This window comes from Molossus molossus, unplaced genomic scaffold (assembly GCF_014108415.1).
Source record: "Molossus molossus isolate mMolMol1 unplaced genomic scaffold, mMolMol1.p scaffold_m16_p_15, whole genome shotgun sequence".
Taxonomy (NCBI): Eukaryota; Metazoa; Chordata; class Mammalia; order Chiroptera; family Molossidae; genus Molossus; species Molossus molossus.
The window spans coordinates 50,360,720-50,376,227 of record NW_023425350.1 but is presented as its reverse complement, the minus strand read 5'-3'; the positions used below and the strand labels follow the sequence as shown (position 1 = coordinate 50,376,227).

Genomic DNA, 15,508 nt, shown 5'->3' with positions numbered 1-15,508 from the left:
GTCCCGGAGTGAGGAGAGAGGGAGGTTGGAGCACCCATCACCCAGGGAAAGATGTACCTTGCTGAAAATCTTAGCAGATGTAAGAATCTAATTGGAAATGCCAATTCCATATGTAGAAGGGAAGCAATTTCCAATATGTCGAAGAAATGGGAAAATATGGGCAAATTTCCAGATCACGTAGCCGGTTCTCATGCTGACGGATCAGCTGGGCCCAAGTTCAGGGAAAAAAAAAAGAACCACTTTAACAAGAATTTCTATCTGTCATCGACTGTTCCTTTTCTTAAAACTGTACTTCTTAATAACCATTACTCAGTGTACTGAAAGCACTCAGCACTGGGGTAGGTGTGTTAGAAGAGGGGGCCCAAGGCAAAGCCGTCCTAGTCAAGAAAGTTGTTTTCTTGTTGGGGAAGTGAGACATTTATATGACAACATTTGTAACCGTAGTAAAAGAGCGCAGGATAAACTGCCAAATGCATGGTAGGGTGTGCTGGCTGGGACCTTGATGTTTGCAGGTGATGGAACCCGAATCGAATTCACAGAGGCTACATGGCGTGGAATTCACTGCCTCAGCTGACTATAGAGGGAGAGGCATATGCTGGCCTTGGGTGGCTGGAACTAGATAGTGGAAGGTGGCCAGACTCCTTTTTGCCCTGTGTCAACTCTTTTTCTCTCTACGTCAGCCTCAGTACCTTCCATCAGCTTGCTCCATGAGGGCAGAATTCAGCACTGCCGTCAGCACCAAGGTCCCCATCTTCCCAGCATCATCGTCGGAGAGGAGGAGACTCCTCTTGTTTGAATTTCAAATTTAAACACCTCTGGAAAGGACCATCATTGAATAACTTGGGGCGGATTCTCACTCCTGTGGCCAGGACTGGTGGGGGTGGGGTGGGAAGAAGGGATGTTTTAATTGGCAAGTTCCTTTGGAATCTACTGCTCAGAGATGTGTTATCCTCATTAATGTTTATAATGCTATTGCCATTTTTAGAACAAACCTTTGAGTTCTACTTTTCCATGACTCTGCCTTCCTTGAGTTCGTCAGCCCTGCTCAGGGCTGGTGTCATACTGGATAGCTGTTAGGAGCGCAGGCAGAGTGGCCGGGCACACGTGGCCACTGCCTGGTTAGGAAACACTGCAAGGTGGCCTTGGCTATGGGTAGCCCACAGCAGCCCTGAGGCCCTCGTGCTCCAGCCGCAGGGTCTGGGGACAGGCCAGAGGGTCTAGTCCTGTGGGGAAATGTAGGGCCACAAAGGTGGCAGCTCAGCTCGAGGAGGAGGGCTGGGGGGACAGCCTGCGTGAGGGGGAGGGCTGGGGGCACAGCCTGCGTGAGGGGGGAGGGAGAGGGTTGGGGGGACAGCATGCGTGAGGGGGAGGGGGAGGGTTGGGGGGACAGCCTGTGTGAGAGGAGGGCTGGGGGCACAGCCTGCGTGAGGGGAGGGCTGGGGGGCACAGCCTGCATGAGGGGGAGGGCTGGGGGCACAGCCTGCGTAGGGAGAGGGCTGGGGGGGACAGCCTGCGTGAGGGGAGGGCTGGGGGGCACAGCCTGCGTAGGGAGAGGGCTGGGGGGGGACAGCCTGCGTGAGGGGGAGGGCTGGGGGGGACAGCCTGCGTGAGGGGAGGGCTGGGGGGCGCAGCCTGCGTAGGGAGAGGGCTGGGGGGGGCAGCCTGCGTGAGGGAGAGGGCTGGGGGGGACAGCCTGCGTGAGGAGGAGGGCTGGGGGGGACAGCCTGCGTGAGGGGGAGGGCTGGGGGGACAGCCTGCGTGAGGGGAGGGCTGGGGGGACAGCCTGCGAGAGGGGGAGGGCTGGGGGCACAGCCTGCGTGAGGGGGAGGGCTGGGGGCACAGCCTCCTGGAACAACACCTCCAAAAATGAGGCCAATGAAAGGCTCTATAGAAATAAGTACCACGATTTCGGTTTTTAGGCTAAACTGCGGGGATGGTGTCCCCACCCCAGGAGACAGCAGGATGGCCAGCGGCACATTCCAGGCAGGATGAAGGCCCCTGTGCTGATCCCTTGGGAAACAGCGTGTGTGGGCGGAGCCAGAGCATAAACATTGGGCAGCTACTGGCCTGGGCTGGGGACCCAGCTCACCCGCCCCCGCAGACCCCAGGCTCAGGGCTCAGCGGGCTCTTCCGTGAGGCTGCGCAGAAGCAGGAGTGATGGGAGAGTTAGGGGAGCCACCATCTAGGTGGAAGGGGCGAGGGAAGGGAACAAGACTCCCCCAAAGGCCGTTCTCTGAACAAGGAGGCCGGGGAACTTGACTTCTGTCTTGGATCTCCTCTCTCTGAGAAGGGCCTCCCGGGCAAGGTGGACGTCTGCAGGAATCTGAGATTTGGAGGGGTTTTGTGTGGTTCCCTGCTCGGATTTAGACATGACCAAGGACTGTGGTGCCCCCTCTGAGTGCACGTTCCCAGGGGGACAAGGACACGGCCTGAGATCGGGGACACCGTCAGCCCAACAGCAAATCCTGGAAGGGAAGGGCACGCCCTGGCGCGTTCCGGTGGGCACAAGCTCGAGGCCCAGGGTGGTGGGCGGGGACTGCGAAGAGAAGCAACAGGAGGTGCCGCAGGGAACAGCCCTTCTGGCTCCCGTCTCTCTAAGAGACGGGGTGTGCGCTGCAGCGATGTAAACCGTGGGCACGGAATCGTGGGCGGGGAGGCACCGCCCTCTTTCTGTGTTGAGTCCAGAGGCCTGCTCCTGTGAGCCCCGAGGCTCCGCAGGGGTGGCAGGGTCTGAGCGGGGGCCCCCCAGCAGAGGGGCAGCAGGCGGTGGAGGCCTCAGCTGTAGGTTCCCCATCCCCTTCTCCTGCTTGTCAGAGGCATGTGGACGATTCTGGGAGAGGTCAATGACAGCAGCTGCCCCAGGAGGGGGACAAAAGCAAAGAAAATAGAAAAATTTCCTTGGAACATCTAGGGTCAAGGTCATAGCCATTTCTTAGGCACTCCCAGGGAGACTTAAAGATGAGCACATTGGACTCAGCCGGAAGCACGAGTTCTTCAGTCACGGGTGGAGGACATCGTCTGCTTTAATGTGTGTGTGATCACATTTTCAACAGAAGGCTGGTGGCCTCGAGAAATGTGCAATGTGTTTGGGTCAGGATGAGACACGCTGGCTTGAGATTCAAATATGGTCAACTGTATGGAGTGCTGGATTAGATTAACTCCCAGAATAAACATTAGCAGTGGTGATCAGAATGGTGGCTCTATAGACTCGGTGTTTGTGGGCCCCTTCCACAGTCGTATATTGAAACCTAATCCCCAATGTGCCCCATTAAAAAAGTCCCAGAGAGTTCCCCTGTACCTTCCACCACGGGGAGGGCCAGAGGGAGGACACAGTGAGAAGGCGGCCATCTGTGAGCCAGAAAGAGAGAGCTCAACAGACGGAGAAGCTGCTGGTGCCTGGATCCCCAGCCTCCAGAACTGTGAGAAATAAACGCCTGTTGTGTATAAGCCACCTGGTCGATGTCATTCTTGAATTTTGCCCTCCCAGTCCCAACTCCTAGACGACCGAAAGCCTGGTGCATGCATGGAAGATTCTTTATAAAATCATGATTGAACTATAACCGGAAGGACCAAGGTCGACCTTGCAGCCCCGTTGACGGCCCAGCACGCAGCAGTCCTCGAACCCAGACACTCTGGCTGACTGTCTGCGGGGATGATCACACGAGGGGTGCATGGAGGGCGGGGTCTTGACATCAGGAGGATCAGGTTTGTTACAACAGTCGGGTGGAGCCCGGTCACGGGAAATCCAGGAGCAGCTTGTGCGCGATGTCTGGGTGAGGGTGGTGGGAGAGGAGGTTGGCGGAAAAGCAGTCAGGAGGCCGCGGTCCTCGCCCCAAGAGAGGGCCCAGGAGCAGGGTCCCGGCCACTGGAACAGGGACTCAGCTATGCGGAAAGACAGGACTGTTCCTGGAGCTGGGCTGAAGGTGGAGGCTGGCGGTCAGCAACGAGGTGCGTACAGGTTTGGGTGGACGGACAGCCATGAGGACTTAACTCTGGACTCACTGGGCCAGACCCTGCTTTGTGGTCCTCTCAGGGACTGTCACACTGTACTTCCACCCCGAATGTGTCTATGCACCTATCTTCACCTTCTTCGTCCTCAACAAGACACATGTGCCCAAATCCGTAAGTTCCAAGCTCGTGGCCTACCCAGCCATGCCCTGATTGAGCCCAGAGGTTTATCTTGGACCTGTCCCCGCGGATGCCTTTCCATTGGTGATGTAGGTAGCCGCACCACATCACAACTTTGCAGAGCTGACGCGCAGCTCCGTCCCCTGCAAACTGGTGATGAGATCACTCAGAATTCTCCCACTCCAGGTACTCCCTCCCCTCAACCCCATTCCAGTCCCGCCCATCCAAAGAGCTCCCAACTCCACACAACCTCTGTGACATCTGCATCTGTCTCTCCAGTATTCCTTCCTCTGTTCATTCTTGTTTCTAAGGCAAGGGGAGCCAGGGGTGTTCTGTGTGGTATGGGCGGAGCTGTCTCTGCCCCCCGCAGTAATGGGCAGTTAAAGAACCAGGGCTAAGAGAGAAATGTCGGGGCGTTACCACTAAGGGGTTTAGACCAGTTCCGAAGGGGGGTCTGGGGCCTAATTTCATTTGGATCTCTCTTGGGGGTTCCCATGGTGCCAGCTGGGTCACCACGGTGAGTAGAATCTCAGTACCAATTTGCAGGAGTCAGGGACGTGGCCTTAGACCTGCCGGCATGTCTATGCTGTGGCTAGTGTCTTTTTGTTGCTTATTTATTTACCGCCAGAATTCTCAAGGGATGCTTTAAGGGACGCCCCAAAGAGAGGCCCTTAGGAATGAGGCGTTCCGGGAGAGGCGCCTGCCCCGCACACCCCGGCATGCAGTTGCGTGGACTGCACGTGGGTGGCAATGCTGGTGACTCGAGAGAGGACAGTGCAGGCAGGAGGGTTAAACCATCATATGCTAGACCAGCGAGGCAAGAAACTTTATTGTTCTAACCCAGAAGGAAAAATTGTACCCAGTTTTCCAGATGACGAAGCTGGGTCTTGGATCGAAAGGTAGAAGGTGGAAACGAGGAGGGTTTTATTGGTACAGGGGCAGTGCTGAGCCCCCGAGGGCTGGTTTCAGGCCAGTAGTCCCATCTCGGCGGGTCCGTTCTCCACGTGGCCGGTGTGGAGGTTCAGAGCCCAGGGATCTCACCACAGATGGAGAGCCCCATAAAGGACAGAAGCTGCACTTCAAAACACGAGTCAGGGTTAACTGCCAGTACAGCACCTTTAAGAAGAAAGAGAAGCACTTTACAAAAGGATCACTTAATCCCTTTAAGACCCCAAAGGCGAGGTATCTTATGACTTGCACTTGAATCGGATGCTGTGCTCAGGACTGTGGGACTAAAATGGGAGCTCTCTCTTTTGCTGCAATAATTGGCCCCCACACCCCCTCTTTCTATTTATTTTGTTGATCTTTAATTATCCTCCTCACCCTCAGCCCCTCAAGCTCTCCCTGCTTTCTTGCTGGATCCTCTTGTTATGAAGAAGCCTTGTTCACTGGGTTACTTTACACTCAGGTGTAAGTGACTGGCCGTAGCCTAATGGGAACCGTCACTGCCTGTGTCTGGAATAGCAGGTAGTTTTGAATCTTATCTAGTAGCTTTTGGCCGGGCCACCATTGATCCCCACCATATCCCCAGCAGGGTGTCAGCCACTGTTTCCCAGCGCAGTCTATAGTTTTTAGGGTCCTGCTTTCCAACCTCTGGGAAGCCTGAGAAAGAGGAGGACTGAGAACCCCAAGCAATGGACCTGTAATGATGGGACACAGGCACTGTGCCGTTGGGCAGGGGGTGATGAAGCTGTGGGTCAGGTGAGGGCTCCACCACCTGCCACACCCCCCTGATCAGATGACTGTCCTCACCCTTCCGGTAAAGCTAAACGAACTCTGCTTCCTGTTCCCAATGAGCCCTGATGGCAGGAAGTCACCTTTGCCACCAGGGGAAATCTATCCCAGGTCACATGACTTTTATACCCAGTAGCAAAGAAATGGAATAGACCCACACACTGTCATTAGAATTTGCCAGTGAGCTAAAAATTGTTGTGTGTCACCAAAGGTCTTTGGTTTCTAGTTAAGTTACTAACACACCTTCTTTTTGCTGCTGGGCAAAGTAGGTAGGGACCTCCCGGCACATGTCCTTGATGGGCATTCCGTACTGTGATAAGTTCTTGACCCGGCTGGGTAAAACCGTGTAGGTCAGGCCGCGCGTGGATGGATAATGCTTTAAAGCCTGGAAGACATGGTATTTGAATATAGTGAGACGGCACATGGAGGCGGTGCAGCAAGGAAGAAGAGACAGGAGACGGATTTCAGCACCCAGGCGTGATCCACTGTACAGAAATAGCTGTAAACCCAAACTTGCCCTTGCTTTGTCTCGAGCTGCAATATCTTCTGTGGCCACAAGGCGGCAACATTACTCTAGAAAACTCTGAGTGAGCCTGTGTGTCTTCGTGACTCGGTTTGTATTCCTTTAAACTTTCTTACTTTCTCAACTTCTCTCAGCTGAGGTGATAATATAGAATAGTTTTAAAATTATTTGTGATTTATGTTACGTTCTTACCTGTTGTAAATCAGATGAGTGGAATACTTTCTACCTCTCTTTCTATGTGACCCAAAGTGCATTTCCCCCCAAGTTCTGTGACTCTCCTGCCATGGACATTAATGTTGCTCAAATGGTCTGGGCAGGTTACTAGAGAAGCAAATGACAGCACATTTCAATGACTTGCCAAGGACTTCCTGCTGATTTTTAACTTATTTGACTATACTTGTCATTTGAGAGGCTGAGAGAAAGAGAGTTTCAGCAGACCTGGGGTTGTTGTCATCTGAAGATGACATGTACCTATGTGATGGGTGGGGGTGGGGTGCAGGGGAGGAGAGAAGACATGGGGACGTGAACACTTTATTAATTTACTCTAATATTTATAGTCAATATTTATATCCACAAACATGTAGCTCATACCCTTTTGGAATACATTAAAATTACGTTAGCACATGGAATTTTTTAAAACATCTTTTTTCTTTATTGATTTTAGAGAGAGAAGAAGCAAGAGAGAGAGATAGAAACATTGAGAGAGAACATCAACTGGCCGCCTTTTGTATGCCCCACCCCGGGAATCGGGCCCACAGCCTGGTGCCCTGACTGGGAATCGAACCAGTGACCACTTGGTGCATGGGTCAGTGCTCAACCACTGAACCATGCCAGCTGGGCATCACGTGGAATTTTTATTGATCAGGTTATGATTTGACTTAGATGGGCCATAGACTGGACTTGGGGTTCTTTGCATGAAGATAAGATTTCAAGGGCATTAAGCATGAATATGAACTGAGTTCCCTCTGTGTATATACCACTGCCCCAGGAAATCGGAATGCAGAGTTACAAAACACCAGAATAGGAGGGGTCCATAATGAGCTGGTCTCACTTACCTGGTGGTCCAGGGCCTTGGTAATGTCATCCAGAGTTGGGAAGGCATCTTGATCCATTTTGGCCAAGACACAAGCCATCTTGCTATACAGCTTAGCCACCAAGAGGGCCTTAAAGCAACACAGCAGAACCATGTCATTCATAGTCATAGTATCAGTGGACTCCTGCCCACCATCGGCGCTGGCAAATAGCTGTGATGCGGAGAGTGCAGCTCTGGGCGCTGGAGCGAAGGGCCGGCAGCGGGACTGGCGATGCACATACAGCCCTGCTGCTCCCAGGGCCGGGTGGCACTGTCCACCGCAGGCCTGGGAAGAAATCCCACAGGTCACTCTGCACACCACTGATGGACTGGTGGGACCGGAGTCAGCCTCGGTAACAAAGCTGACTTTAAGGTCCTATTCTGGCACTTGGCAGCTGTCATGGTGCTGAGCTGCCTCCATGACCCTCAGCCTCCCCATCTATAAAGGAGAAACGATAGGCCTTCCCCCACAGGGTTGCCATGACGATGAGAGGATGAGATAACATGCTACTGCTTGTGAAAGCATCCTGCTTGTTACAGAATGTGTAGGCTGATTAGGATCTTTGGGTCATACCCTCTAGACGCAGATCCTAGGCCTGTGTCTGCCACCAGCTGCCCCTCCATGTGGCCCTGCCCTGTCATTTGGCCTGTTAGCACCGGATCACAGTAGTGGTTCTCCACTGTGTCTGACTGAGCCCAAGGACACGTCACCTCACCTCCCCCCGTCTAGCCAGAGCAGTTATGACTTCTGTTCTACATAATAAAATTCTATGGAATATATTGTTTGGAAAAAAAAAAAGTTTCTATGGCTTAACACAGAGTTGGCAATCCCTACACTGTATGCCCTGTAGGAGGCTCCGGGAGCTGTCTCCCTGAGGAAGTCAGGGGCGGGTTGGGGAAGAGTGACGGAGCATGTGTTCGGGGAGGAAAGCATGGTAGAAGAAGCACGTGGGAGCCGGGAGAAAGGCTGTATTTGAGGTGTCTGTCCCGGGATGTCCAGTGCGGAGTAGACGCAGCGGCTCCTAACCAGCAGTGGCTGGATGTCAGAGTGAAGAGTGTGGGCTCTTACGCCACTAACCCTCCCAGAGCCCTTTCAGGGAAGGAAGGCAGCCGCTGACGCTGTTTTGCAGATGAGAAAACCAAGGCACAGAAAGGCTGAGTGCCGTCCCTGTGGTTCTAGAACTTTCCTGCCAGAGAGCCAGGCCCAGGACACAGGAGGCCGCTCCCCAGTCCTGCGTCTTCTGCTGGGTCTTCTTATCTAAGGACCCAGGCAGGCAGGGTGCGGCAGGATTCTAAAAGTGAGAGCAAACCACTCTTCTTTGTAAATAAAGTGATTAAGGTCTGAGATCAAGACAAAGGAACCTTTAGAGTATATACCAGTTATACGAAATGGCTCTCTGGTTTCAGAGACCTTCCAGAGCCACGTGACGTCAAGGGCTCACAGGGGCGCGAGGGAAAGTGGGATCCCCACAGACAACGAGAGGGTCCTCCTACAGTGACTGGCTCAGAAACAAAGTCACACAGCTGCAGGAAAGCTAGTCCCTTACCTAGAGACGGGTAGTCCCATCGAGAGCCTAAACCTAGAGAAGGCAAATGTAGACAGAGTCCTCTTCTCTCGGAAAAGCATAAGGCTAAATTTTGGAGCAGACAAGGTTGGCTTTGGCATTGTAATGAATGTGTTCCCCATCTTACATTCTTGTAGTCCAAGACTCCATCCCATTCACTCAAAACATTGTTGTCTCGGATGCTGACCGTACCTCGGAAGACATTGACATGGATGCTCTGGGTCCCAACAGATCCACCCAGAGGATGGCTGTCACTGGTGTTCTGGAAAAAACCAAGCAACAAGGAGGAGAGTTGAAAGTCCGGAGTTTCTGCTTTGTCCACATCTTGCAGATTTAAAGGGACACTCAAAAGAAATTTGAGAAAAGCCACCCTGGATTATCATCTATGAGATACTTCTGCTTAAGGAAAACTACACAGGCTGGATCCTGCCACCTGCACTCACCGTCAGGGCCAGAGATGACGTGAGGAGGAGGACCACGAGGATGGAAGACGCGATCTGAAATGGAAACAAATGTCAATGCACCCCGGCTGCCTTAGTTTCAGATGAGTCCAGAGTCTAGAACTCTGAGGGCCCCCAGACTTAGAGCCTTCTTAAAATGACGTCCACAGATTCTAGTACCCCCGGGCCCCAGAGCGCGTCAGAGGACCTTTGGTGTGGTCGCTGTGGGTGTGCTGGTTACCCAGAAGGCAAAGCTCTGCCATCCGCTCAAGAGCATCTTCTGTTTTGCTCTATATCCACTGCCAAATCGCTGGGCTGAATATTAGGCAACTTCCCAACCACTTATCTGCACATAGGGCAGGGCCACATTAAGCCAAATTGTAAAATAAAAGCTCATTCAGGTTCTCAGCCTTTCCTTTCTGTACCTCCCTCTCTCCTCCCGACCACTGGGGGTTCCTCCCGACCCCCTCTCCCACCTGCTATCTTCCTGCCTTCTTCTGTTTTTCTCTCCCACTTTGCCTGAGAATAAAGGACCAGGTGACACTTATTCACACCTCACTTGGAAATAGATTTTGCTCTTGAGATCTTTTCAGTGAATCATTGTCTCTTGGGATGGCCTGCCTTGCCCGTGGAGGGAATTCAGGCATCAGTGAGTAAGTGAAAGAGAATTAGAAGGGCAGGAAGAAGCCAGGATAAGAAGGTGGGACTGTGAACCTTTCCCCACTCAAGGGTCACTCGGCTCAAGTGCACTTACAACATAAGCAAACAGCGACAGGCAACATCCCTCTCCCCGTCCCCACGACACCCTGTGCAATATTCCACACGCCATGACCCGTGAAAGTGAGGTTCATCCTCAAAGGAAAGAAAACAGCTCCTCTGCGAACAGTCATCGTAATGCAGTGCGATTGATCAAGGAGACCCATGAGATGCAAATAGCAATAACATTTTATTAAACTATTCTGAGAGTTGGATCATCTGAAACTTTCCTTCACTGGCAATTTTTAAAGAAGATAAATCTAGGAAGAGAGTACCCCAAAATATGAATATCTACTCAATCTCCAAAGATGCTTGACCTTTAAGAAATTAGTTATTAGTTCTTTTGGGAAATACCCATTATTCAAATGGGTATTCCAAAACAGAGGGGCTTGCCAACAGGGAGGTTATGTGTCAAATTAATATTTAGAAATTCCATTTGGGTTTAATTTGAAAAGTCCGTAGGAGGGAAAAAGAACTGTTCCCTGGCAATTTTGATTCTGAAAACATAACCACCTGTATTTTAAATCAGAAAACATACTTACAAACTGTTTCATATTGCCTCTCCTTCAGACCCCATGCAACTGCACGCATAATAGAATTTTCTATGCTCTGTTTATTTTCTAAGTCTGGTTTATATAGTTCTGGACCATTCAATTATTGCCATAATAAAGGGCTCTGGGTAGTTAACCATAATCCAGATACCATTCAGAGGAAAATAAGGCAAGTTTATGTAATCACAGTTATCACTTTCTTTAACTACTTCTAAATATTTTCCCTTTACTGTGCTACCTCTACTGGTTCCAAGGCAAACACGGCATGTGAACAAGTCTTTGTGGCTGGCATGCCCATGACCTTAACAACTAAGGTAAGAGTTGCAAAAATCAGATCCCACAAAATGGTCCTGATACAAAATCAGGGAGCTCACCCTTTCAACTCCTCAATTCCAGAGAAGTTCTATGCTAACAGCGGAGGGTTGCAAAAACCTTAGGAAGCCAAAAGAGACAGATGGGAATTACAAGATCAGATTGAAAAGCAAACTGGTTAGCTCTTCATCCAAACCTAAAATCACATGGTTGGTTTTCCAATGCTCTCTACCCACCCACCAAGCTGACCTCATTTTACCTCTTCCAGCATCCACCTCTGGTTGACTTTCCTGACATTCTGATATTTTGCTTTCACTGTGTGGTTTGTCTCTCCTGCTTTCATTTCAGGGTGCCTTTTTCCATAAGGGACCATTTGACCAGCCCTGCAACTCCTGAGACCATCAGAATACCTTTCTATGATGAGTCCAACGCTAATTCAGACCTTTACATATGTTATCATATTTTTTTCTCAAGCCCTTGAGTGGTAGTGACCCAACTGCCTGGTCAAAGTACAAAAGGCCAGAATCAAACAGATACTTTTTTTTTTCTGAGAGAAGATGAAGTATATGGATGAGTTTAGGAACTAAAATGATCAAAGACAGACATCTCGGTTGTTACAGTGCTTAATGTAAGTGGGCAATGGGAAACTGAAGGAGGCGGGCTGTGGGACTATCAGGTTGCCCAAGGCTCAGGTACATACCACTATCTCCATTACTGTCAGTACTTGAAAAAAACATGCACAGCCCTGGCCGGTTTGGCTCAGCGGTTGGAGCGTCCACCTGCGGTCCGGAGAGACCCGGGTTCGGTTCCCGCTAAGGGCATGTACCCGGTTGCAGTTTGTCCCCGGCTCTGGTTGGTCGTGCGGGTGGCAGCCACTCGATGTGTCCCTTTCACATCGATGTTTCCCTCTCTGTCTCTTCCTCTCTCTCCCTCCCACTCTATCTGTACAAAAAATGGAAAAATGTCCTCGGGTGAGGATAAAAAAAAAAAAAAAGAAAAGAACATGCACAGAGCACATATTCAACAGTTATTGACTAATAAAGTGAAATGTATTTTAAAAAAATGCCTTTCATTATTTTGCATGTAGATATCCAATTTTCCCAACACCATTTATTGAAGAGACTATCCTTTTCCCATTGTGTATTCTTGTCAAAAATTAGTTGAATAGCCCTGACCAGTTTGGCTCAGTGGTTAGAGCGTTGGCCTGTGGTCCAGGGAGACCTGGGTTTGGTTCCCGCTAAGGGGATGTACCTCAGTTGCAGTTTGCCCCCGGCCCTGGTTGGTAGTGTGGGTGGCAGCCACTCGATGTGTCCCTTTCACGTTGATATTTCTCTCTCTCTCTCTCTTCCTCTCTCTCCCTCCCACTCTGTCTGAACAAAAAATGTCCTCGGGTGAGGATAAAAAAATATTAGTTGAATACACACACACACACACACACACACACACACACACACACACACACATAATGTCTGAGGTCTCTATTTTGTTTCACATGTCTATGTCTCTGTTTTTATACTGGTACCATACTGTTTTGCTTACTGTAGCTTTGTAATATAGTTTGAAACCAGAATATGTGATGCCTCCAGCTTTGTTCTTCTTTCTTAGAATTGCTTTGGCTTTTTGGATCAAGGACCCTAACAATCAATAAATTTAAAAGGTGACCTATAGAATAGCAGAACATATTCACTAATATATAAAGAACTCATGAAACTCAATAGTAAAATAAAAAGCAAATAACCTCGTTAAACAACGGGCAAAGTCATGAGTAAACCTTTTTTCAAAGAAGACATATAAACGGCCAGTAGGTATATGAAAAGGTGCTCAACATCACTAATCATCAAGGCAATGAAATTTAAAACCTTAATAAGATACTCCCTCACACCTATTAGAAAAACTATTATAAAAAAACAAGAGATAACCAATATTGCTTAGTATGTGGAAAAAAGGGAACCCTTATATACTCTTAATGGGAATGTAAATTGGTAGAGTCCCTATGGAAAATAATATGGTGATTACTCAGAAAATTAAAAATTGAACTGCCATATGACCCAGCAATCCTCCACCTGGAGATATATCCAAGTGAATTGCAATCAGTATCTTGAAGAGATAGCTGCACACCTATATTTATTGCAGCATTATTCCCAATAGTCAGGATATGGAGACAACCTAAGAGTCATTTGACTTATAAATTAATGAGGAAATGGGGCTGTATATGCAAGTGTACACACATGCATACACACAGAAATATTACTCAGACATAAACATAAGAAATGGTGCCATTTGCAACAACATGGGTGAATCTGGAGGGCATTATATTAAGTGAAATAAGCCAGACAAAGACAAATACTGTTTGGTATCACTTGTATGTAGAATCTTAAAAAAAAAAAGTTAAAGTCATAGAAACAGAGAATACAATGGTGGTTTCCAGAAGCTGGAGGAAGGAAAAATGGAGTAATGTAGGTCAAAGGGTATAGATTTTCAATTGTAAGAATAAGTTTGGAGGTTCTAATATACAGCGTGACAACTATAATTAGTAATATGATATTATATATTTGCAAGTTGGTGAAAGAAGATAAGTATTCTCACCACACACAAAAGAGTTTACTGTGTTAACTATGGAGGTGATGTATTATCTTGATCTTGGTAATCATTCTACAGTGTGTATGTATATCAAATCATCACATTAAATATATATAGTTATATTTGTCAATTATTCTTCAGTAAAGTTAAAAATAAAAGAATAACTTTCAGGGACTAGTGAAATGGCAAGCTGTGTCTCTAAGTAAGTGGTGGAAATGGGGAAGAACTAAAAGTTAAACTTTTTGTTTTGAGGCCCAGGGAGTTTGTGAGAAGATCTATAGAGCAATTACATTAGCATCCGGAAGGGATCTTAAAATCCAGTGTGGATTCTCTAATGGGAATGCTGCAGAAATCAGCAGGAGAGAAAACAGGAAAAATTGTGAGTCGCAGATTATCTAAGGGAAATATAAGTGTCTATATTAACAAGATGCTTTATCACCGTCGTTGTGGTGACTGCATTTGCTTCTCATTACCAACTGTGAGTAGGAGAAGCAGCCGCTGTTGACCAGCCCTACAGAGAGGGCCTGCAGTCTGTAGCCGCTCTCCCGGGCCAAGGCCCAGCCCGGCTCTGCATCCACCACTGCTCTCCGTGCAGAGTAAAACCTGAATCTTGGTCTTCGCACTTCAAAGGCTCCAACTCCAGGGATTTCCCCCAACAATGGGCTGCCGCTGGGGGCTCATTCACTTGAAGCTCCGGATGAACCGAGCAAGGAACAAGTGGTCTCCTTTCATGTCCTTTACAGCTGTTTGCTTTTCAGATAACCAGGCGGAGCCCTGATTTTCTTGGAGTTTCTCCCCAGGCAAACGGGCGGCAATCATTCAAGCCGCAGCCAGCCGAGCCGCTCCTCCTGGCCCGAAGTCCAGGTTTGAGGGGCACGGGGAGCAAAGACTAAAGGCAGCTGTGTCTGGTCTCTTCGACCAGAGATGAGCCCAAATGTGGTTCTAGTCATGGAGCTATCTGAAAGGAAGGGGCACTGACAAAGGAATACAAACAAGTGGAGACAGGAGTCAGAGAGTCGGCCCGAGAAATCAGAAAGGCATGAGGTGCACACACCGTCACTTCTCGTCCTCCACTCGGGACATCCGGTGTGAGGGGGTGTGGATTCCAGAGGGTCCTCCCACTTCCCCCCCCCCCCAAACGTTCTTCCTGTAGGGCTGGGCTCTGGGGTCACGCTCTTCAATTTGTTGGGGTCTCTGGTGAGTAATAACAAAATGTTTATATTACCTTACTCATGTAAATGAGTCGATGTTTTTAAAAAATGATGATTTGACTGCTTGTTAAAACATTGGTATGTGAATTCAATACACTGTTCGGCCTCATATTCAAGTCTGCATTTAGTTCTGCAAAGGCCAATGGTCATGTGCACAAAGGAATAATCAGTATATTCAAACCATTCATTATTACAGAATGAGCTTTGAGCCAAAACAAAGTTTGGGAAACACCTCCCTTTTGCCCTACATTCTCTCTTCTGTGTTTCAGTCTATTCCACAAACTCTTAGTCTTGCTACTTCACTTCTCAAAAGTCATCTGAGGACTTCCATAACTTGGACCCACTAACCTTTGTAGTCCTGTCTTCCAGTTCTTCCCATCCTATGCCGAGGTGCTCAGCGGATCTGGCTCTCCGTAGTCCCCGCGTGTAGTCCATGCTTTCGCAGCTGCAGGCCTCGGCTCAGGTCTGCAGACTCGGACCCCACTTCTTTCTCCTGTGCATTCGTCAAGGCCCATCTGCCCTGTGCCCCGCTCCCCAGCCTTTCTTCACTCCCAGCCAACTGTGATCTCTTTTTCTTTCAAAATATCATAGTTCCCTGCCTGTACCTTTTTTTGTTTGTTTGTTTGTTTGCTTGTT

The 15,508-nt window shown here is 49.2% G+C and overlaps 1 protein-coding gene across 1 annotated transcript; it reads right to left on the bottom strand.

The window, feature by feature from the left end:
- Positions 1 to 5,149: 5,149 nt before the first annotated feature.
- Positions 5,150 to 15,307, bottom strand: LOC118630542 (gastrokine-3-like). Its single transcript, XM_036262412.1, has 6 exons — positions 15,221 to 15,307; positions 9,466 to 9,519; positions 9,150 to 9,284; positions 7,441 to 7,548; positions 6,106 to 6,247; positions 5,150 to 5,244 (listed from the first exon to the last, which is right to left on the bottom strand). The coding sequence occupies exons 1-6, from the start codon at positions 15,305 to 15,307 to the stop codon at positions 5,150 to 5,152; spliced, it is 621 nt and encodes a 206-aa protein (XP_036118305.1).
- Positions 15,308 to 15,508: the final 201 nt, after the last annotated feature.

What these genes read in the sequence shown, in the direction of transcription:
- LOC118630542 (XM_036262412.1), bottom strand. Translation starts at nt 15,307, where the DNA reads ATGGACTACACGCGGGGACTACGGAGAGCCAGATCCGCTGAGCACCTC. An exon ending in CGTCATCTCTGGCCCTGACG is followed by an intron (nt 9,285 to 9,465) that starts GTGAGTGCAGGT and finishes GGTTTTTTCCAG; the next exon opens with AACACCAGTGACAGCCATCC. An exon ending in GAGTCTTGGACTACAAGAAT is followed by an intron (nt 7,549 to 9,149) that starts GTAAGATGGGGA and finishes TGTTGCTTTAAG; the next exon opens with GCCCTCTTGGTGGCTAAGCT.